Source organism: Triturus cristatus, chromosome 6 (assembly GCF_964204655.1).
Source record: "Triturus cristatus chromosome 6, aTriCri1.1, whole genome shotgun sequence".
Classification (NCBI taxonomy): Eukaryota; Metazoa; Chordata; class Amphibia; order Caudata; family Salamandridae; genus Triturus; species Triturus cristatus.
Window position 1 is genome coordinate 344,585,449 of NC_140589.1, and position 23,058 is coordinate 344,608,506.

General features: G+C 48.4%; 1 protein-coding gene across 5 annotated transcripts in view; it reads right to left on the reverse strand.

Moving 5' to 3' along the window:
- The window catches only part of ASAP2 (ArfGAP with SH3 domain, ankyrin repeat and PH domain 2), a 1,162,669-nt gene that overhangs the window by 21,030 nt on the left and 1,118,581 nt on the right, over positions 1-23,058 (reverse strand). For all 5 annotated transcript variants that reach the window (XM_085610735.1, XM_085610732.1, XM_085610734.1 and 2 more), the window contains 2 exons: positions 22,615-22,685; positions 21,786-21,908 (listed from right to left, as the gene is read on the reverse strand). In XM_085610735.1, the coding sequence (XP_085466861.1) occupies positions 21,786-21,908; positions 22,615-22,685 (194 nt within the window). The remainder of the gene's footprint in view (positions 1-21,785; positions 21,909-22,614; positions 22,686-23,058) is intronic.

Sequence of the window (23,058 nt, forward strand, 5' to 3'; positions counted from 1 at the left end):
CGAGGGGCCATCATGCAGATAAGAAGCGGGAAGGCGCCGAGGCCGACTGGCCTCCGTATAGAATCTCAGCGCTGAGGCACACTATGCTGAGTACTGGTTTGAGTCTCCGCCCTTCATGACCCCCTTAGCGGTGGAACAGGGGTATATGGTGCCAATCCCCATAATGGGCTTTCTGGGCACTGAGGATAAGACAGTCAGAGGACGAAGGTCAACAGTAGCCGGCACTAATAGCGCGTGGCGAGCAATTGCAAAGCGATCCCAAATTCCCATGCAATACTCCCCGCTGCTCCTCCTCCGGGATCAACAAAGCATGCCTGTAACACAGCAAGGTATCTGCAAGTGTATGCTCCTCACCTATGGCGTCCACACCTGGGGGGATATGTATGAACTCGGACAATTCAAAGGAGCAGATACATTTTTCGGGGACTGCTCCCCACAACCATGGAGCGATTCCTATACATACGCCTTAGACAGGATGTTAAGGTTGCCACTCCTGCGTTCCCTGAGGAACCCCCCATATTGCTTCCATTGCACCACCTATTACAAGCTGGGGCACCTGACGCAGTGTCCCGTATATACAGGGCAATCATGGGGGCAGGGACATACAACACAATGAAAGCGAAGTTAATGGACGAGGCCTGGACGTATTGCTGCCAGCAAACGGAACACATCACAGCGAGCAGCAGATTTAGGATAATACATTTTAAATGTATTCACAAGATGTACTATACCCCTGTAAGAATGCATAGGCTCCAACAGCGTGATAACAACAAATGTGACCGCTGTAAGCAAGTGGGAGCAGGGTTTTTACATCTTGCATGGGAATGTGGGTCCATAGTGTAGGAAGGTGGATATCTGACTATGTTTATCCCCAACTTTTTGCCTAGTGTCTAGCTGGTTTTTCGACTTAGTTGGCCTGAGATCCTGCCATTCAGAGTCTCAGGCTGTCTGCTCTCTCTTTAAAATGGACTCCATGTACCCAAGGTACATACCCAATCGGTAAGGGTCACCTTATTGGACCCTGTACAGTGTACCCTAGGTACCCAGGGCATAGGTGTACCCTAGGCCTCCCAGGGGCTGCAGCATGTATTATGCCACCCCTGGCCTGGCCTTCCAATCAGACACAACTGGCTGATCACTCAGCTGGGGCAAGGTCGTGTAACCACCCCTTGCTTAGATATAGTATACCTATATCTAACCTTAAAATAGACACATGTGTACCTGTGAGCCACTCCTATGGCAGGCCTTAACAATCCTGGAGGCAGAGTGCTTGGTAACATGTGAGATGGTGCTCTAGCATGAGCTGAGCCTGTCTGCAGCTTTCGGAACCATGTCCTTATAGCTGTTCTATGATATCGCCTACCATATACTCTTAAAGTACCTTATAATCTTAAACGGTTATGGTAACTATGGTTTGGCTTTATCAAAACATGTAGTGTAAGGTGTCTAACACTTTGGAATAATACCCCCATACCATTTCTGGCAATGAGGATATTATTCCTCCCTTCTAGAGGGAGAAGACATGTTGGAACCTACTTACCCGGTTAAAGTTAACCAGAGCCCCAGCATCACAAAATGGATGCTGCTGCCACAGACACAAGTCTGACCTCCTGCTGCTGGGAGCCCTTCCAGCGAGGGAGGTTTGGACAATAGGTTTCCTGCCTTGGGAGGTGCGAGCACCACCCCAGACAGGACTTAGTGTATTGGGGCAGGGAGGGATGAAAGAAACTAGACACTGCCTGGGACACACAAGGTGTCCCATGCATAGTCCAGTTCAAACCGGCGCTGGGGCACTCCAGCCCCTGCTCTGGCGCGAAACTGGACAAAGGAAAGGGGGTGTAACCACTCCCCTTCCTGGTCCCATCCATAGGAGGGACCTTGCAAGTAGCCCAGCCCACTAGCACAGTACATCAGTAGGTAGCTGAGCACTGCAAATTAGATTATCCTGAATCTGCAACTTGAACAGAAACTCTGGACCTTCGACATTCGACCTCAGGAAGAAGACTGAAGAATCTCCCGTGTGGCCAAGGAGTGACCACCCTGGGCAACCAGGCACCATCCAGCGACCGCTGCTTGCTTTGCGACTGATCCTACGAGGGCCGACTGCAGAGACTGACCAGCGCTGAGACTTCCAGACACCACTGACCCAGATCCACATCTGCAGCGAAGCTGAGACCCGTGGAGGCGACGAGGGACGTGGGACCAGCGACTTGGGAAAAGTGGCTAGTAACTGACTAGCGCGACTTCTGAGGCTTCCTCGAGGCTGTGCTTGGGGAATTGAAAAGCCCCCATCCCGAGCACCATCTGCAAAGAAGATCAGCTCCCCACACTTCACGTGTTCTGCGTGGGGCCCTTCTGCACCTGAGTTGCTCGACGTGTTGTCCGGTTGCTGGCCCGTTGGCTAGTGACCTCTGCGACGAGGAACCTTTGATTTCATCTTGCTGGTCCGGCTCCTCCAGACTGGCACTCGCTCCTCTGTGAAAGAGAAGCAACCCAGACCTTCCTGGTCTGCACCAGAAGTAAGTCCTCCATTCTGCGTGGGTTCCGCTTGCCAAGGCTTGTTGGGTCCTAACTCGACATCGACGCCGCCGACAGCAAGAGCCTTCGTGGGACAGCTCGCCTCCTGGTCCTGGTCGTCCTCGACGTCTCCTGGTACCCGTGGCTGCTGCGACAAGCTTCACCTCTTCACCTGCATCTGCACAACATCGCCTGGTTCCTTCCCGGCTCCTGGCTGGTGACCTAGACTCTGTCCCTTCTGCTTGCAGGTATCCTTCCTTCTTGATTCCATCCTTGGGATCCACCGGACACTCTTCACTGACTGCCTGTCAGCAACTTTCCTTCAGGCATCCATAGGAGTCAACGACGAAACCCGACGCAAGTTCACACCTATGCACCCGCAGCCCGTGGGCTAGGTAACTTGAGTACTCCGGTGCTCACAAGGATATTGACTATCCTAGGGTCTAGTTTCCAAGTCTCGACCTCCTAGCTATTCCAGAAGTGTCCTAAAACTGTTAATTTCTAATAACTACTATTTCTATCGACTTTTACTCATTACGCGTGAGTGTTTCCACTCTGAACCTGAATCCCGTGGGCCTCCCACTTCCTAACCTTTGGTAGTATAGTGTAGCCCCAGCGATTCCCTAGGCCTAGGCCTATCCTGTGTTCGTGACAGTGGTTCTTATACCACTTACTTAGTATATGGTTTGCGTGGCCCCTAGGGCCTAACTGTATTACTTACCTGTGTGACTTAATGTATGCTTAAATAAGACTGTGTTGTACTTACCTCGAATCTCATAAAGAGTGCTGAGGGCATTTTGACTAGAATAAATACATTCTATTTTTATATATATCTGTTGTGGTGTCCTTTCATTTGGTATTCAAGGGATTACAAATGGTATAACAGCTGGCTTCACATGCCATACAGAGTTGAGCCTAAGACTGCTCTTGTCCATGCTACCACTAGGATAGCTGGTCTATAAGGTTGACTTTACAACCAATCACCATAAGGGTTGTTTGGACTGATACAAGGTGTACACTAGAATTATTGACATCATATATCAGGCCAACTTCTCACATTGGTGAGCAGCGGTTGGGATCTGAGCTTGCTGTTGTAATACCATTGCAATCTTGAGATATCAAATTGAAAGATCACAAAGATATTTGTAAGGCACATATAACATAGCTTATAAATACTTAAGTTCTACTGAACTTAGTTGTTGTAGGTTGAAGGGCCTAGCACACCCTGACTACAACTACTAGAGAGGTTTAGTAGGTACAACTAGTGTAGGTAGGTGCACACACCACACCCTCACTAGATCATGTCTCTGAGAGGAGATCAAGTTGATTCTCTCTCAGGAGGGGTAGATCTTAAAAAGATACCCTCTAGATATGATACCCTAACTTTTCAGGAGATGAGACAATTGTGTACCTCCAGAAAGTTAAAACAGGGTTCAAACCCTACCCTCATCCAACTAGTGGAGATCTTAGAAGAGTATGATGCTCAGAGAGCCTCCCATGATAGTACCCTGGGTACAGGTGAGGGTCTACCCTCTACAGATGAGTCAGAAGGGACTTTGGAAGATGAGGTAGACAGCCAGGTCAAAGTTGGGAGACTTAGCCAGGCTAACTTAAGTCTACATGGGAGTCTGACTGGGGTCCCCCCATTCAGACCCCCAAGTGGACTTAACTAGAGAAGCAGGAGAGGAAGATCCCCTTCAAGGGAATCTATCCACTCCCATATCTCTAATAGCTCCAATGCCTCTTCTCACAGGGGAATGACTTCTCCACAGAGAAAAGAGCATCAGGCCAGAATGAGGGAAGACAATCTGAGGATTGAAAGGGAAGAACTTGCCCTTGCCAAAGAGAGACTTGCTCTGGCCAGAGAGCAAAAGTTAAGTGGGCTAGGACCCACTGGTGGCAGCAACATTCCTAAAGATAGGGATAGGTCTTATGACCATAGAAACCTAAGCAAGATAGTCCCCCCATATCAGAATGGGGATGACATCCACAAGTGGATGACTGCTTTGGAGAGGGCCTGCAAAGTACAGCAGGTACCCCAGAGTCAGTGGGCAGTTATCTTGTGGCTCTCCTTTTCTGACAAAGGTAGAGACAAGCTCCTCACAGTTAGTGATGAGGATGCTGACAATTACAAAGTCCTGAAGAGTGCTCTGATAGATGGGTTTGGCTTAACCACTGAGCAATATAGGTTGTTGTTCAGAGACACCCAGAAGACACAGACACAGGACTGGTCTGATTTTGTGGATTGTGCCACTAAGGCTTTGGAAGGTTGGTTAAATGGCAGCAAGGTGCAGGACTATACAGGATTGTACAACTTGATTATGAGGGAGCAGATCCTTAATAATTGTCAAAACCAGCTTCTCCATCAACACCTGGTAGACTCAGATTTGACCTCTCCCCAAGAATTGGGAAAGAGGGCAGATAAATGGGTCAAGACCAGGATTAGGCCTAAAAATCAGGGTGGTGACCAAAAGAAAGATACCACCAAGCCTCAAGAGAAGGGTGGGGGATAAAACAAGAGAGAAATCTTTCTCAGGGCCCCAAAACTCCACACAGGGTGGTGGGTCCCAAACGCCCTCCTCTACCACAGTTAAAAAGCCTTACTGCCACAAATGTAAAGTTCCTGGGCATTGGAAAACTGTCAGCAGTTGCCCAAAGGCTAAAAACAAAACTGTTCCTCCAATTACACCTGTAACACCACCTATTACTGTCAGCAGTAATCCCCCAGGTGGTGGGAGTGCCCCCAAAAATTTGGTTGGGTTTTCTTGGGGAACACAGGTGGACCCTGGCTTAGCCAAGTCCCCTGCAGCAGCTACTCTTGTCTGTGATGGTGGCATGGGGTTTGCCAACTTCACTGCCTGTCCCAACACTTTGGGTACAGACAGGAACCCTACATCAATGGTAGAAAAGCGGAGGCCTACAGAGACACTGGAGCTAGCATCACTATGGTGACTCACAGACTAGTTCCCTCTGAGCAGCTTTTGCCTGGTTTCTCATACCAGGTAACTAACATTGATGGCAAACAGAACAGTCATCCCATGGCAGAGGTATGTCTCAGCTGGGGAGGTGTCACTGGCCCTAAGAGGGTGGCAGTGTCCCCGACCTTGCCTGTAGACTGCTTACTGGGGAATGACTTGGAACTCTCAGCTTGGGCTGGAGTTGAACAAGACACCCATTCTAAAATGGTAGGCCTTTCACAAAAGGGTGGTGGGGTTGTGCCAGCCACAACCCCTGTCCAAGTAGATATCCTCCCTGAAAAGGTTGGAAGGGCAGTGGTAGCCACAGCCCAGGCAAAGACAGACTTCCCTGTAGAGATTGACAGAGCTGTGACAGTCACAGTTCAAACCCAAACTGAGTGCCTCCCTGGAAAGGTTGGCAAGGCTGTCATGGTCTCAGCCCATACTCAGACTGACACAGGTGTAGTGAAGCCTGAAACTATGGATCACTCCACACAAACAGAGAGTAGTGGGGAGGAAGAAAAATCTCCCTCTCCCCAGACATTAGGAAAAGGTCAGCCTCCTCAGGGATCTGACCTCACCCCTTGTGAGGGAACTGCCCCAGAGGTAGCCAGGCCTGGCCTGGCCTGGCAGAGCCTCTGATATCAGTGGACCCTTCCAAGGTGGGACCCAGTCTGGTGCAGGTAGCCTGCCTCTCTCTACTCTGCCTCAGTCAGCCCAGGGCTGCAGAGGTCAGGGAGGCCAGTGGACCCCAAGAGGGCCCTGTCCACAAGAAACCCCCCATCAAAAGAATGAGGATTGCCTGGCTAGTAGCCCTAGCCAGGTGATGGTTAAAAACATTCCTGAGGGATCCCCTTTACAGGTAGTTAGGGACCTCCCCAGAGGGATTCTGTTGGGCACAGGCAAACATGGGACCTTAGGGCCTCAAACCTGACCTGTCCCTCCAGTAAGCCCACCAAAGGGACCCAGCCTCCAGCTTTAGGTAGCCAGAGGCTGACCCTGAGAGCACAGTGCAACTCAGTTAAAGAAAGAAAGGCGTCCATGGTGGAGGATGATTGGAGGAAGCTGAGGCCTCTCTTTGAGGACACTCACTTCAGTACTCCATCTCAACACCAGCATTTTACTTTGCAAAGACACACCAAAGGTAGAGATTCCCTATGGTGGAGACCCTATGATACCTTTAGGGTGAGGAATTGCTTAGTGGACCATGAGACAGGGGGTAACCATGCCAGTGCTGGTTCTTCCTTATATGGCCACTTAAGCAATATAGGCTTACCTGGTCAAGGACAGCCTTATCTCCTTTTGTTTGGGGTGGGGGTTGTGTAGAAAGGTGGATATCTGACTATGTTTACCCCCAACTTTTTGCCTAGTGTCTAGCTGGTTTTTTGACTTAGTTGGCCTGAGATCCTGCCATTCAGGGTCTCAGGCTGTCTGCTCTCTGTTTAAAATGGACTCCATGTACCCTAAGTACATACCCAATTGGTAAGGGTCACCTTATTGGACCCTGTTCAGTGTACCCTAGGTACCCAGGGCATAGGTGTACCCTAGGCCTCCCAGGGGCTGCAGCATATATTATGCCACCCCTGGCCTGGCCTTCCAATCAGACACAACTGGCTGATCACTCAGCTGGGGCAAGGTCATGTAATCACCCCTTGCTTAGATATAGTATACCTATATCTACCCTTAAAATAGACACATGTGTACCTGTGAGCCACTCCGATGGCAGGCCTTAACAATCCTGGAGGCAGAGTGCTTGGTAACATGTGAGATGGTGCTCTAGCATGAGCTGAGCCTGTCTGCAGCTTTCGGAACCATGTCCTTATAGCTGTTCTATGATATAGCCTACCATATACTCTTAAAGTGCCTTATAATCTTAGACGGTTATGGTAACTATGGTCTGGCTTTATCAAAACATGTCGTGTAAGGTGTCTAACACTTTAGAATAATACCCCCATACCATTTCTGGTAATGAGGATATTATTCCTCCCTTCTAGAGGGAGAGACGTGTTAAAATCCTACTTTGCTGTTTAACTCTCACCAAAGCCTCAGCATCACAGAATGGATGCTGCTGCCACAGACACGAGTCAGACCTCCTGCTGCTGGGCGCCCTCCCAGCCAGGGAGGCCTGGACAATAGGTTTCCTGCTTGGGGAGGTGCTAGCACCTCCCCAGACAGACTTTAGTGTATTGGGGCAGGGAGGGATGAAAGAAACGAGACACTGCCTGGGGCACACAAGGTGTCCCATGCATAGTCCAGTTCAAACCGGTGCTGGGGCACTACAGCCCCAGTCCTGGCGCGAAACTGGACAAAGGGAAGTGGGTGTAACCACCCCCCTCCCAGGTCCCACCCATAAGGCGTGACCTAGCAGGCAACCCAGCCCCCCAGATTAGTATAATCAACTCACTCCCCGACGCCGAACACCTCCACTTCATGATCCACAGCGACCCCAAAACCACCCTCAGAGGCACCCTCATGTACAGACCACCAGGACCTCGCACCAAGTTCAGCGAAGACATCGCAGACTTCGTCAACCCTCACGCACTCTCATCCACCGACTACATCCTCCTAGGAGACCTCAACTTTCACCTGGAGAACCTCACCGATAACAACACCACCGCCTTACTGGACAACCTCGCCAACCTGGGACTGAATCAGCTAGTCAACACCCCCACCCACGACACCGGACACACGCTCGACCCCATCTTCTCCTCCAGCAAACACATCACCTTCAGCCACACGACCGAACTCACCTGGTCGGACCACAGCTGCGTCCACTTCATCTTCAAGAAGACCACCGTGCCCCACCACACCCAGCAACCACCAAGAAGACACTGGAATCGTATCACCACGGAACAGCTCGCATCAACCCTCTCCCAGAACCAACCCACCAGCACCACCGACCCCAACGTAGCCGCCAACAACCTCACAAACTGGATCTCCGACTGCGCCAACCTCCTGGCCCCCCTGAAGACTCAAGCCAGCACCAACAACCACAAGAAAAACTCCTGGTTCACCCCCGACCTCAAGAACTCCAAGAAAGAATGCCGCGCCCGCGAGAAGACGTGGCGCCTTAACCAGACCGAAGAGAACATGTCAGCTCTCAAGGACGCCACCCGCCAACACCACCAACACCTCCGCGCCGCACGAAAAACAGCCTACCGGAACAGACTTGACAACAACGCCCACAACAGCAAGGAACTATTTGGCATCGTCAAAGAGCTCTCCAACCCGGAAGCAGAAAACAACTCCATCCCTCCCTCACAGGACCTCTGCGACTCCCTCGCAACCTTCTTCCACCACAAGATCACCGACATATACAACAGCTTCCCGACCGCCGACACGAGCCCTCCTCCGGAACCCGCCACCGACACCACCACCATCCTCACCTGGAACCCTACCACCACCGAGGAGACCACCCGCATAATGAACTCGAACCACTCCGGATCCCCATCGGACCCCTGCCCACACCACATCTACAACAAGGCCGACGACATCATCGCACCGCACCTCCGAGACGTCATCAACGCCTCCCTCACCGCCGCGACCTTCCCGGAGAGCTGGAAACACGCAGAGCTCAACACCCTCTTAAAGAAACCTACAGCAGACCCCACCGAACTCAAAAACTTCCGGCCCATCTCTCTCCTGCCGTTCCCCGCCAAAGTGATTGAGAAAATGGTCAACGCTCAACTCACCAACGCCCTGGAAACCAACGACTCCCTCGACCCCACACAGTTCGGTTTCAGGGCCAACCACAGCACCGAAACCGCCCTGATCGCAGCAACGGACGACATCAGAGCCCTGACCGACAAGGGAGAGACCGTGGCCCTCATACTCCTGGACCTCTCTGCAGCCTTCGACACGGTCTGCCACCGCACCCTGATACGCCGCCTCAGCAACGCCGGCATCAGAAGCAAGGCCCTGGAATGGATCGTCTCCTTCCTCTCCGGAAGGACTCAGAGAGTCCGCCTTCCCCCCTTCAGATCCACAGCCACGGAGATCATCTGCGGCGTACCTCAAGGATCCTCCCTCAGCCCCACTCTCTTCAACGTCTACATGACCCCCCTGGCGAACATCGCACGCAAACACGGACTCGACCTTATATCATACGCCGACGACACCCAGCTCATCTTATCCCTCACTAACAACCCCACATCAGCTAGGACCAGACTACATGAAGGAAGTGGCGAACTGGATGACAGACAGCCGTCTGAAACTGAACACAGACAAAACGGAGGTCCTCATCCTCGGCCCCACTCCCACCGCATGGGATGACTCCTGGTGGCCCCCCGCCCTAGGCAGCACTCCCCAACCCACCGACCACGCGCGCAACCTCAGCTTCATCCTGGACTCTTCCCTCACCATGACCAGACAGGTGGACTCGGTGACCTCGGCATGTTTCAACACCCTCCGCATGCTCCGCAAGATCTTCCGCTGGATCCCCACCGACACCAGGAAGACCGTCACCCACGCCCTCATCACCAGCCGCTTGGACTACGGGAACACCCTGTACGCCGGCATCACCACCAAGCTGCAGAGGAAACTCCAACGGATCCAGAACGCTGCCGCACGACTCATCCTGGACATCCCTCGCCACCACCACATCTCCGGACACCTGAAAAAACTCCATTGGCTACCCGTCAACAAGCGGATCACCTTCCGACTACTCACCCACGCACACAAAGCCCTTCACAACCTCGGACCCAAACTCATCAACAACCGCGTCTCCTTCTACACTCCCCCGCGCACTCTGCGCTCCACCGGACAGGCCCTGGCAGCCGTACCCCGCATCCGCAAAGCCACCGCCGGAGGAAGATCCTTCTCTTTTCTAGCAGCGAAGACCTGGAACTCTCTGCCCAGCCACCTTCGCGCCATACCTGACCACCTCTCCTTCAGAAGGCAGCTCAAGACCTGGCTCTTCGAGCACTGCCCCCCCCCCCCCCCACCCAGCGCCTTGAGACCCTTGATGGGTGAGTAGCGCGCTTTATAAATGCGATTGATTGATTGATTGATATAAGTGTGGTAGCTGGGCCCCAGGAGATTAGATTATCCTGAACCTGCAACTTGAACAGAAACTCTGGACCTTCGACATTCGACGAAAGAAGAAGACTGAAGAGTCTCCCTTGTGGCCAAGGAGTGGTCACCCTGTGTGAACAGGCACCATCAAGAGACTAACCCTTTGCTTTGCTGAAGTTCTACGAGGGACCGACTGCAGAGCCTGACCAGAGCCTTGACTTCCAGACTTCTCCGACCCTGATCCACATCCACAGCCGAGCTGAGATCCGTGGAGGCGACGAGAGACGTGGGACCGGTTACCTGGGAAAAGTGGCGAGTATCTTCCAGCGCAGCTTCTGAGGAACCCTCGAAGTTGTGCACCGGGGATTGAGAAGCCCAAACCCCAAGCACCATCTGCACCGAAGATCAGCCCCCACACTCCACGAGTCCAGCGTGGGGCCCTTCTGCATTTTCCTGCTTGCCGCGTCTGTCCGGTTGCTTGCCCGTTGGCTAGTAACCTTTGCGACGACACACCTTCGATTTTCCACTGCTGGTTTGGCTCCTCCAGACTGGCTCCTGCTCCTCTGCAAAAGAGAAGCACCCCAGACCTTCCTGGTCTGCACCAGAAGCAAGTCCTACATTCTTCATGGGTTCCGCTTGCCAAGGCTTGGTGAGTCCTAGTTCGACTTCGACGCCGCCGACAGCAAGAGCCTTCGTGGGACAGCTCGCCTCCTGGTCCTGGTCGTCCTCGACGTCTCCTGGTACCCGTGGCTGCTGTGACAAGCTTCACCTCTTCACCTGCAATCTCCCGACATCGCCTGGTTCCTTCCTGGTTCCACGTGGTCACTGGCTAGTGACCCAGACTCTGTCCCTTCTGCTTGCAGGTATCCTTCCTTCTTAATCCCGGCCTTGGGATCCACCGGACACTCTTCACTGACTGCCTGTCAGCAACTTTCCTTCAGGCATCCATAGAAGTCCATGACGAAACCCGACGCAAGTTCACACCTATGCACCCGCAGCCCGTGGGCTAGGTAACTTGGGTACTCCGGTGCTCACAAGGGTATTGACTATCCTAGGGTCTAGTTTCCGAGTCTCGACTTTCTAGCTATACCAGAAGTGTCCTAAAACTGCTTATTTCTGAACTGTACTATTTCTATCGATTATACGCATTACGCTTGAGTGTTTCCACCCTGCACCTGAATCCTGTGGGCCTCCCACTTCCTAACTGTTGGTAGTATAGTGTAGCCCCAGCGATTCCCTAGGCCTATTCTATTTCCGTGACAGTGGTCTTTATACCACTTACTTAGTATATGGTTTGCGTGGCCCCTAGGGCCTAACTGTATTACTTACCTGTATGACTTAATGTATGCTTGAATAAGACTGAATTGTACTTACCTCGAATCTCATAAAGAGTGCTCAGGGTTTGACTAGAATAAATACACTTTATTTTATATATATATATATCTGTTGTGGTGTCCTTTCATTTGGTATTCAAGGGATTACATATGGTATAACAGCTGGCTTCACATGCCATTCAGAGTTTAGCCTCAGACTGCTCTTGTCCATGCTACCACTAGGATAGCTGGTCTATAAGGTTGACTTTACAACCAATCACCATAAGGGTTGTTTGGACTGATACAAGGTGTACACTAGAATTAGTGACATCATATATCAGGCCAATTCTCACAAAAGGTACTTCCTGTATTTTCGGTCAAAGGATATGTGGAAGTAAGCATCCTGAAGGTCAAGGGAGATTAAAAAAAAAAAATCCTTTCTGCATCATCAAGAGGACTTCTTGCAGAGTAAGTATACAAAATGGCAGTTTATTTAGAAACTTGTTCAGCTCTCTGAGGTCGGAAGAACAGGGAATAGAACCCTTGAATCCTTTGCGACTTGGAATCAATTTCTATGACTCCCTTGGAAAGAAGCATGAGAATTTCCATTTGAAGCTCCTTCAAATGAAGATGATGTTCCTTTCTTGGTGGCCGTACTAAGGGGTTCTGGATGAACTCCAACATATGCCCTGAATGAACAATGTGTGAAACCCATTTGTCTGATGTTATATTCTTCCATGCAGGATCAAAAAGGGCCCCCTCGCCCCCACGACTTCTGAGGACCAGACGGAAAAGGGCGGGAAGAGGTGAGGAGGTGCGAGCTGTGAGTCAGGCTCTCTTCATGTTATCATTGGTTTGTACCTGTAAGGAACCTTTTTTACTTCCTGCAGACCTCCCGTAAGTTTACCTTTGGTTTCGATTAAAGGAGGATAAGGGAGTCCTTGACCTCCATACTGGTTTTGATTCCTGCTCTGAAAGTTTGTGATCTCTGTGAGCCACATACAGTATATGTCCCAAATCTGTGACACTGCAGCAGTCTTAACACCCTTGCTCTATCTGTGTTGGTTTTAAAGCCTTACATAGCTTAATCAACATGTTTACCAAAAAGCGTTAGCCCATCATAAGGCATGTCTACCATTTTAGATTGGACATCAGCACGGAAGGCTGTGGATTTTAACCAGCCTTGCCTCCGAAATACAGTCCCTCCTGCCAAATGGCGAAAACCTGTATTTGAAGCATCCCTCGCCACGTCAATAATGAAAGAAGAGGTTAGATCTTTTTCCTTTGGGATAGCTCTTGCTGTTTTCCTTTTATCCTTAGGGAGAAGATACAGTAATGAATCTATGTCTTGCCACATCTGGCAATCATATTGACCTAGAACCGTCAGAGCACTGGCTGTTTTAACTGAGGTTGCTGTCACAGAGGAAATTCTCCGACTGAGATTGCCAATATGTTTGCTATCCTTTTCTGGTGGAATAGGTGATGGCATTTTTGTGGTCTTGGTTCTTCGCGGACTTGCTGAAGCAATTACTGGATCTGGTCTAGTATGACCAGTGAGGCAAGCTGGAGCCTTTATCCAGGGCTCTGTATTTCCTTTAAAGATGAGGTATAACAGCTGGAACATGAGCAGGTGTCTTCATTAATTTCAGACCTTGTATACCTCTGAGGCGGAAGCCGGAGGCTTGTTCACCTGTTTTTAAAACTTGTATTATTTTGTGTTGAAACATTTTAAAATAACCTGCACCTTACACAGAGCTCTCCTCTGTTTTGAGCACCCTCCTAGGCTTCCCACTGTCAGCGGATCGAGCGCTGCTCCGTGGGCAAGTTCTCAGGGCCGCCATCGCAGCGAACGCGAGGCCACGCCCACACATCAGGCCACGCCCACCTCCTTTCTCCCTAAATGTGCCTTCCACGCAAGCGCAGCGGACGAGCGCAGCGGGCGCGCCTAAGGCAAGCTCGTCTGCGCCCGTCCACGACGGGCCGGGACCAGGGGCCACAACCCCTTCATTTCCCGTCATGCAAACTCGGTATTACACCTCCGAGGAACTCCGGACCTTCAACTCCCAGGTAACTCTGACCTGCGCTCATAAATACAGCCCACTCGACCTACCTCCTCAATGCAATGATTGCAAGACTCACCTCAAGTCTAAACCCCACACGTCAAATCAACAAATGATTAGACTGTTTCTGTTGAATTGCAGGTCTCTTTCAAGACACTGCACAGAGCTTTCTCTGTTAATCGACGAACAAAAACCAGACGCTCTCTTTTTAACTGAGACATGGCTAACCCCTCACTCCGATCCTGAGTTGGTTCAAATCCTGGGGCAGGAATACCAAATCATAAGACAGGACCGGGAAGGCGAAAGAGGGGGTGGTTTAGCCATCATCTTCAGAGACTGTTTTACTTGTCGCTGCACCCCCCACCCTTTTCCGGAATGCGAAAGCATGTCGTTCACCCTGGAATTCTCCCCCAATATAAGTTTCTCCGGAGCACTTATATACCGCCCACCAGGCACCCCCAAACAGTTCTACGAATCTCTGCCCCCGTTAGTCGCCGATTTGGCCCTATCACCCTCTAACTTCACGTTATTGGGTGATCTCAATATACATTTTGATGACCCCAATAACTCCATTGCCAATAAACTAAGCGGGGACCTATCCGCTCTGCAGCTGTTCCAGCTAGTCTCATCCTCTACGCACGTGAAAGGCCACTTGCTGGATCCTGTTTTCAGCAACTGCCCACATTTAAAGGCCTGTCCCCCAATAACGCTTCCTTGGACAGACCATGCTCTAGTCCCGTTGCTTTGGACAACTGAAAAATCTACATCCCCTATACCTACTGTCCAAGAAACCCGAAACTGGTCTAAAACACCGCTGGCCCAGTGGACCCTGGAACTGCAAAAAACGATTCCCCTAGTCGGTCAGACCCCCTCACAGGCCAACGAATCCTTCAATGATTGGATACAGAACTCTCTCAACACCACGTTCCCCCTCAAGAAAACAGTCTTCAAAAGATCCAGAATCTCAGCTCCCTGGTACTCCACTGAACTACGGGAGAAAAAGCGCTTTTGCAAGAGACTGGAACGCAAATGGCGACTGGAATATGCGGAAGCAGACAAAACTATCTATAGAGACGCCATCAGGACATACAAAAAAGACATAACAAGTGCGCAATCTTTATACTATTCAAACCAGATCGCAGAGGCTAACTCCAGCTCGAAAGAGATCTACAAAATAGTAAAAAGCCTCACCACCCTCCCCATACCCCCTCCTACAACTGAGAATCCTCAGCTCCGTTGCGAAGATTTGGCCAACCTTTTTTCCCAGAAAATCAATCTTATTTACTCTTCCTTTCCATCCACAGAACAGACTGCTCTGACTAAAGCAGCTCCATGTCCCCCTCAAGAACATACATCCAACCACCCTTCGGTGCTGGCGGAATTCCCCCAGTTGCAGGTGGATCTCCTCACCTCCCTCATGCACCAAGTGAAGTCAGGCTCCCCCAGAGACCCAGCACCCCCACATGTCCTAGTCTCTGCCATTCAAACCATTCTTCCCACACTGCTCAGAGTACTTAATACCTCGATTTCTACCAGCACAGTACCAGTAAAGTGGAAGCAGGCCATGGTAAGGGCTCTGGTCAAAAAACCTAACCTTGACACCAAGAACCTCAACAACTTCCGCCCGATCTCCTTGTTGCCTTGGGCAGCCAAAATCTTGGAGAAACACATAAACAGCATATTAACAACTTTTCTCGAGCAACACCATCTGCTCGATCCCTCCCAGACTGGTTTTCGTCCCAAGCATGGGACTGAGACGGCATTGCTGGCAGTCACAGAGGAGTCCAGGAGAATCTTAGATCGGGGAGGATCGGTGGCAATCATCCTCCTCGATCTGAGTGCGGCGTTTGATACTGTGAACCACGGTATCCTCCTGCAGCGCCTCCTGGACACCGGAATATATGACAAAGCTCTGGAGTGGTTCAGGTCCTACCTGAGTGACAGATCAATCCAGGTGTATGAAGGTAATGTCACCTCCTCCAGCAAGCCTCTGAGGTGTGGAGTCCCGCAGGGATCATCGTTAAGCCCGACGTTATTTAACGTCTACATGAGGCCACTGGCTGAGATCGTCCGCCCATATGGTATTAAGATCGTTACCTACGCGGACGATACCCAGCTGGTGGTCTCCCTGGCACAGGCAGGCGGACCCTCAGCTAATGTAGATCTCGCTGGCTGCATGGAGATGGTCAAGAGCTGGATGACCAAGTCTTGTCTCAAACTTAATGGAGACAAGACTGAGCTCATGCTCCTAGGTCATACCGTACCATCTACCATAGACACTCTCTGGCCTCCTAGCTTAGGTCCTGCCCCTGTTCCCAAAGACGCCATCAAGAGCTTGGGTGTCTGGCTTGACAGGTCCCTGTCTTTCGATCAACAGGTAACAAAACTTTCTGCCACTTGCTTCGGCATCCTGAGAGTTATCAGGAAGATCTTGCCTCTTATCCCCTTTGAAGCAAGAAAAACCGTGGTTCTGGGCCTAATTCAATCGCGGCTGGACTATGGAAATGCCTTGTATCTTGGAGCTCCTGACTTCACCTTGCGCAAACTGCAACTAATACAGAACTGCGCCGCCAGAACACTTTTACAAATCCCCCGCAGATCATCAGCAAAACCCGGACTGAGGACACTGCACTGGCTCCCTATAAAGGAAAGAGTAAACTTTAAATCACTCTGTATTGCTCACCAGACCTTCTGGTCTCTAGGCCCGGCAATCAATCTCCCTCTCATCACACCCTATCTCCCCACAAGACAGTTGCGCTCCATCTCTGCAAATCTAGCTATTGTGCCGCCAATAAAGAAATCAAGGTCTGGAGGCCGCTCCTTCTCTTACAATGTAGCTAAGAGGTGGAACGCTCTGCCCCAGCATCTTAGATCTAATCCTGATATTCTCTCCTTCCGCAAACAGCTGAAAACGCTCCTGTTTACTACATAACTGTGGAGCTGAATCTGCCTCTTCTTAACTCAAACCTCAGCTGGTATGCTTAGCGCTTGGACGCCTCAGGGCAGCTACGTGCGCTCTATAAATCTGAGTTCATTCATTCATTCATTCACCTTCCGACCAGACATAATCAAGAATAGGTATGGATCTTTCAAAGGTTGCTCTTTAAAGTCATGTAGAAAACATGCTTGATCTACAGAGGTCATTGGTAAGTTGTATTTCTTGGCAGTTTCAATCAATGTATAAAATTTAGAGATATCATCTGCAGCTTCTTGTAGGATTGGTTTATTGTTTCCACTTGGGACAATAACATCTCTGCCATAATCTTTACTTCCACCACCGTCTGGTGGTAGCTCACCTTTCTCTCCTTCTTCATCATCCATGTCTTCTACATGGACTGATAACCTTGACGTTGGAGGAGGAGGTAGTGGTGATGGCTGCTTAGGAGTTAAAATTGGTAAAAGAGCAGGTCGAGGAGGCGGGAAGATGGGAACAGTAGATGGTTGTTGTGGCAATAATTTTTGTAAAATTATTCGTCATTTGCTGCAGTGAGAAGAGAGAGAGGATGTCGCCTAACAGCTAAAGCGGTGGACCACGAAGGGGAACTGGGTTCGAGTCTCGGCAGGGATGCTCAACATTCTGTGATTCTAGGTCAATCACTCAATCTCCCCATGCCTAACAAAAAATGAATGTGTCCATCTGTAACACAACTGGTGCTCATGTAAAGTGCTCTGATACCTTCGAGTTAAGGCACTATATTAAACTAACAAACCGTTGAGAAGAGGGCCATTGGCACTTGGACGACATCTGTCTCTCTATAATATCCAGGTAGATTCTGCCTTAAATCCATTTAGGTACTTCCAGACTTTGTACTTCTGTTGACAGAAACTTTTACTGTAGGACACCTCATTGTCCATTGCGTCCTCTTCAAAATATGGGACATATCTCACATCCAATTGTGTTAGGCTGTAAGCTGTCAGTGAAGCATAATCACTAGCCTCTTTTTCTTGATCTGACTGCAATCATCATACTGGAGGCACGTCGGTCACCTTTAAAGGTGAAAAAACAAGTTCTCCCACGTTATATATTGGCTGTGTGGTTCCCAACAGTGATGCACTTGACAGTATGTTAATCATCGTCAAAGGTATGATTGTCATTGATGGTGAGGTCATCGATGGCACGCTCGATGTCAACGGTGTTGTCGCCGACGGAATGCTCAACGTCGTCATCGAAGTAGTTAAGGTTTTGACGTTTACAGTCTTGTCGTCGACGAGGTTTCCTTTGAAGATTTCTTCTTTTTTATCAAAGGTGAGTCTCTGTAGTGCTTAGACTCTGGTTTGTCAGCAGAGGAGGTGGATGCAAGCTCTGTATCAAATAGATCATGCTCAGGAAACTGTAAAAGTCTCCTCTTGTGCGCTGCCTTAATGGAAGTGCTTGAGGGGGCATCTCATTTAGTAGGAGAAATAATGCCAACCTCCTTTCTCTATCCTAAAGAGTCTTATTGGAGAAAGACTTACAGATCTTGCATTCGACTGACTGAACCTTAGGATAAAGACAATAAATACACAGAGTGTGGGTCATCAGTGTAAATTTTCTTGATGCCACAAAATAAACAGGTTTTAAAAAGAGATCTCCTCTCTTTGTCAGCCATGGTGACGGTTGGTGACAGTTGCTTGTCAGACCATACAAAACTCCCTGGTCCAGAAATTGTAGCAATCTTCTATTAAAAAACAACTCACTGTTCAGTAGTGATAAAGACGGGGCTGGTTCAAATCCAGAGCAGACCAAATGGACATTTTTTAAGGTTCACTGAAAGGTTAGAGCACAGCTCTGAGAGGACTCCCTCACATACGACGTGGGGTAGAAATCTTAGCGATGGTGGCCTCTAGGCGGAGTAGGAGTGCTTAAGCTTCCACCTTATTGGCTGAGGTCTGGGTTCTTTCAAATGAGGTGGATGTGTTACTAAACAAGCTATGCTGTTTCAGGTCTACGGCCATTTTACATTATATACGGTTTGTTATATATTTTACACTGTATACTGCTATTTTAATGTACCGAGGATTCACAGCCTGATGACGGGGAATGATTCTAGCATGTGAATATTTCAAAGACCCTGCACACGTTCAGGAAGGACCTCAAGACCTGGCTCTTCAACTGATCCGGAGCTGCCCCCGCCCCACCTACAGCTCTTTGAGACCCTCACGGGTGAGTAGCACGCTATATAAACCCCTGATTGATTGATTGAATGTTGGAGAACTACAAATAACCCCTGCACATTACAGCTTTCGTGGCAGAACTGTGTAACTCATATCACTCTAAATCTGGAAGAGCTTAACTCGTTAGAAATAAGAATGAGAGACACTTGTCTGTTGCCCTTTTCTCTGAAAGGATGCAAAAAGTAAGCTCCCATTGGGAGCTAAGAAAATCATTGTTGGTTGGTGTGCCCCTCTATTGGCTGCGGGGGAGGAGAGGGTCTCAACACTATGCCCAAAATGGAAACTGATGTGGGACACAACAAGCACGTGCACCAGTTTATTGCACCCCTGGGGCACTCTAGTATTATAACGGCAGACTCTTGTGCAGCCCCTTCTGTTATACAGATAGTGCTGGTGCTATCTTTAGAGGCTGTTTCCTCACTTGGTTGGGGCATAGCATGCTGGTGACCATCAGGAGGCGCACGGACAGTACACCACCCGAGGAAAGGACTCTGTAGTGTACAAAGATGATCCCATGGACCCTCCAGATATACCCCTACAGGCAGGTGCAGTAATACACTGCGCTTGCCTACAGGGGTATCTCTGTCCCTTTGAAAAGTAGGCCATGTTCCACCTGCACAGTGAAGGACAAAGTGGTCTCTTCGATCAGCTGCTCCATATTGCACTAATGCGCTGTCCCCAAGGCAGCAGTGAGTAAGCTTCTGCCTTAAGAGCAGCGCATTCTTCGCAAAAGGTGGACTGTTCCTATTGACACCGGTGCACCAATCTGAAGGTGCGCCGCAGGCAAACAGGGACGGTGCATCCAGAATGGAAGTTTCCTTGTTGATGCATTTCTGTTATTTTTGTTAGCACAACTAATGTCAATCTGTTTATTATTTTATGATCTTGCACACCCTGCTAGCTAGTACCTCCAATCAAAATATTAGTTTCTAGACCTTAAGTCCTTCATATACACACTCAAAAGAATTAGGGCAGCGGTCATGTTTATCAAACAATCAGGCACGATTTGTAGGTAACATGCACATCATCACACATACGTCAGGCCATACTGGGAAACAGACACAGGAATAGCTTCCTTTGCTAGTTCCTGTATTATTTATTTTGTAGAACTTCCATACAGTTTTAGGCAAAATGATTTAGAATAAATTATTGAGATGCCACAATAAATATACTAATAGGTTGAGAAGAATGCAAGCTTTAGAAAAGAATAACATAAAAGCAACAAAATAATAAACCATGGTGACCAGAATGAATAAAAAGAACGAAAACAGCTGTAATCAATAAAAACATAAACATCATAAAAGCATGGAATCAAGTTTCTAACTCCTCTTCCAATCAAGACCTGAGACCAGGGAGTAATCAGTAGACACATGCTGGTGCAAAGCAAACAAGCCTTCATTACATCCTGAAACCTTACTGTTTCCTTTGTTGTTGATATATACATAATGTGACAGGCACGGATACACATTTCCTGTGCCGGTGGTTGCACATAATGGTTGCATCATAGGAATGTCTTACCACTTGCAGGGCTGGACAATCTGTGGCAGTTTTCATTGTATGTAGTTGGCGTTCAGTCAGACAAGGATGTGTGGGTCATATGCTTCTGGTACTACACGATGAGTGAGTTTTGGATGGTTGCTGAGTTGTAGATCCTGCACCCCTACAATTTATTGTAATTCAGTCAGCTATTTTGTTTGGCTGAGACAGGAGGTGGATCCACTTGGCCTAAGGCTAGGGCGGTCGACCTTGAATCTGGGGAACTGGGTTCGAGTCTCGGCAATGACGCTGAACATCCTGTGATTCTAGGCAAATCACGCAATCTCCCCGTGCCTAACAAAAATGAACGTGTCCTCATGTAATGCAACTGGTGCTATGTAAAGCGCGCTGATACCCGTTTCGGGTCAAGTTCGCGCTATATAAACCTCTGTAAAATTAAAATTAAAAATTAAAGGGAATGGTGCCTAGGGTTGTGCAGCAGTTTGTTGTGAACGGGTTTTTCATATGAATGGTGAGTTGAGTGGGAAATCACTGGTTCTAGTCACTAATCTTGAGGGAATAATTGATCATGAGTGCCTGGTTCCTCTTGAGCTTAGGGAGGTGAGTGGTGTTTTTTATGTATAGACTACTTGTAGAACTATTAGTAAAAGTATAGAGTCACCCATGCATCTATTCAGAACCACCTGCACTACAATCTGTTCACCCATCCACTCGTCCACTTATCCATCCACCTAGACATCCATCCATCCATCCAAGAGAAAGAGAAATGAGAGCAATAATGAGAGGCAAATAACATAACTCACTGCTCACCACTCCATTATCAGAAAATACCTGTGCTATCAATCCCCAAATAGTAGAATCAAACTAAAGAATTCCAGGCATGGAGAATCTGCAATTACTGCAAGCCCAACATAGAAAAGTGTGAATTGAGGAGTAAATCAGGAGTATCAATATCAAAACTGTCTTCGATCACATTACCCACTTTCAGGTTTAAATTTTAAAAAGGACAATTTGTGTTGGTTTGGAATACATACTTTGTCAGTTGAGCATTCGTTGCTAAGATCTGAGCGCAGCATACAGGTCACAGGTTTTAAACCTGGCAGGATCTACTTAACCTTCGATCCTTCTAATCACAATCAAATAAGTAATGCTGAACTGGGTAAAATTATCAACTGTTTATTTACAATGTTAAAAATGGCAAAACTCTGGCAGTCAGCTCTATTTTAAAACTATCACATTACCATTACCCTCTAGAACGAGTTTCTAATACTTACCCACCAATCCAGATCTTCCTCACCATCAACAATAATAAATTCTCCCTCGGAAAAAGTTAGCTCATCTGGGTTGTCAGCTAAACAGTTGTAAATTGCCTTCACCCTTTTAGGCTTTGCCTTTAACTGAAAATTGAAAATAGGTCTTAGCAGTGCGACATTTTTGTTTTTACACAATCTTCATGCTAGACTATTTTATTTTCAGATAAGCTATAACACAAAAGGCAATATACAAATATTTGGAAAACACAAACATTGTTCCAACATAAAATTAAAGTAATTTCTGTTCAAAATATTAAACTATGAAAGCCCTGGACCCACAATCCGACTCAAAAAATGATTACTTGCAGACTGTTCTCCAGTGTGTATAAAGAATCTTTAATGCCCAACATCTACAGATCAAAAAAAGCTTGTGAAGTAAAAAGAAAAGGATATGTGCATGATGAACAAGTTAATCACCTGACGTAACGCTTTTTCTGGTAACGACTGTATCTAACTGCAGATTTCTCACCTTTGAATGCGGTTAGAGGTCTCTATCAGAATGAACAGTTACCAAAGTCTGATGATAGGGACATCACACCAAGCCAAGGCTGTTTTATCAAGCAATGTAATAACGAAAAGCTTTCCATATGAAGCCTTAAACTAGATAAATGTATCCGTGGTTGTTGGTTATAAAACTCAAACTAAAGTGGACAATCTGCCCTTCATGTATACCACTCATTCAACGTCACCTACCTAGTTATAAAAGATGAATTTTCTAATTCATGGTGCTTAGCAAAATTTGCCTACTAGATATTTGCAACTCATAAGTCAAATCCATCACAAAACTTACCATCTGAGATTTTCTTGGCATTGGAGCTGGTGGCTGAATTGGAGTACACGACTTTGCATCAGAGGAGTCTCCTATTGCAGAATATATAGAAAAAAATGAATAAATGATTTAGGACTTTGAGACTTACATTGGTATGCTTTTAAACTGAAGTAAGAAAAAGAAGATGTTAATCAAAACCACCATGACATTCAGTGGTTTTGTAACTTTCCCAAGTAGTTCTACAACAAATGCAAACAACACAAAGAACAAGTTACTTATCTTTGGTAACGCCTTATCTGGTAGAGGCTCTACCTAGCACAGATTCTTTACCTCAGGATATCCCCAGGTGTCGGACTGGATCCGGAAGATTTTTTTTTAACAGGACACCCGTGCGCTGGTAGATGTTGTTCGGCTTCGAGCGGCAGCACCAGAAGTGCGTGGTACCTTTATAGGCACAACCCCAGC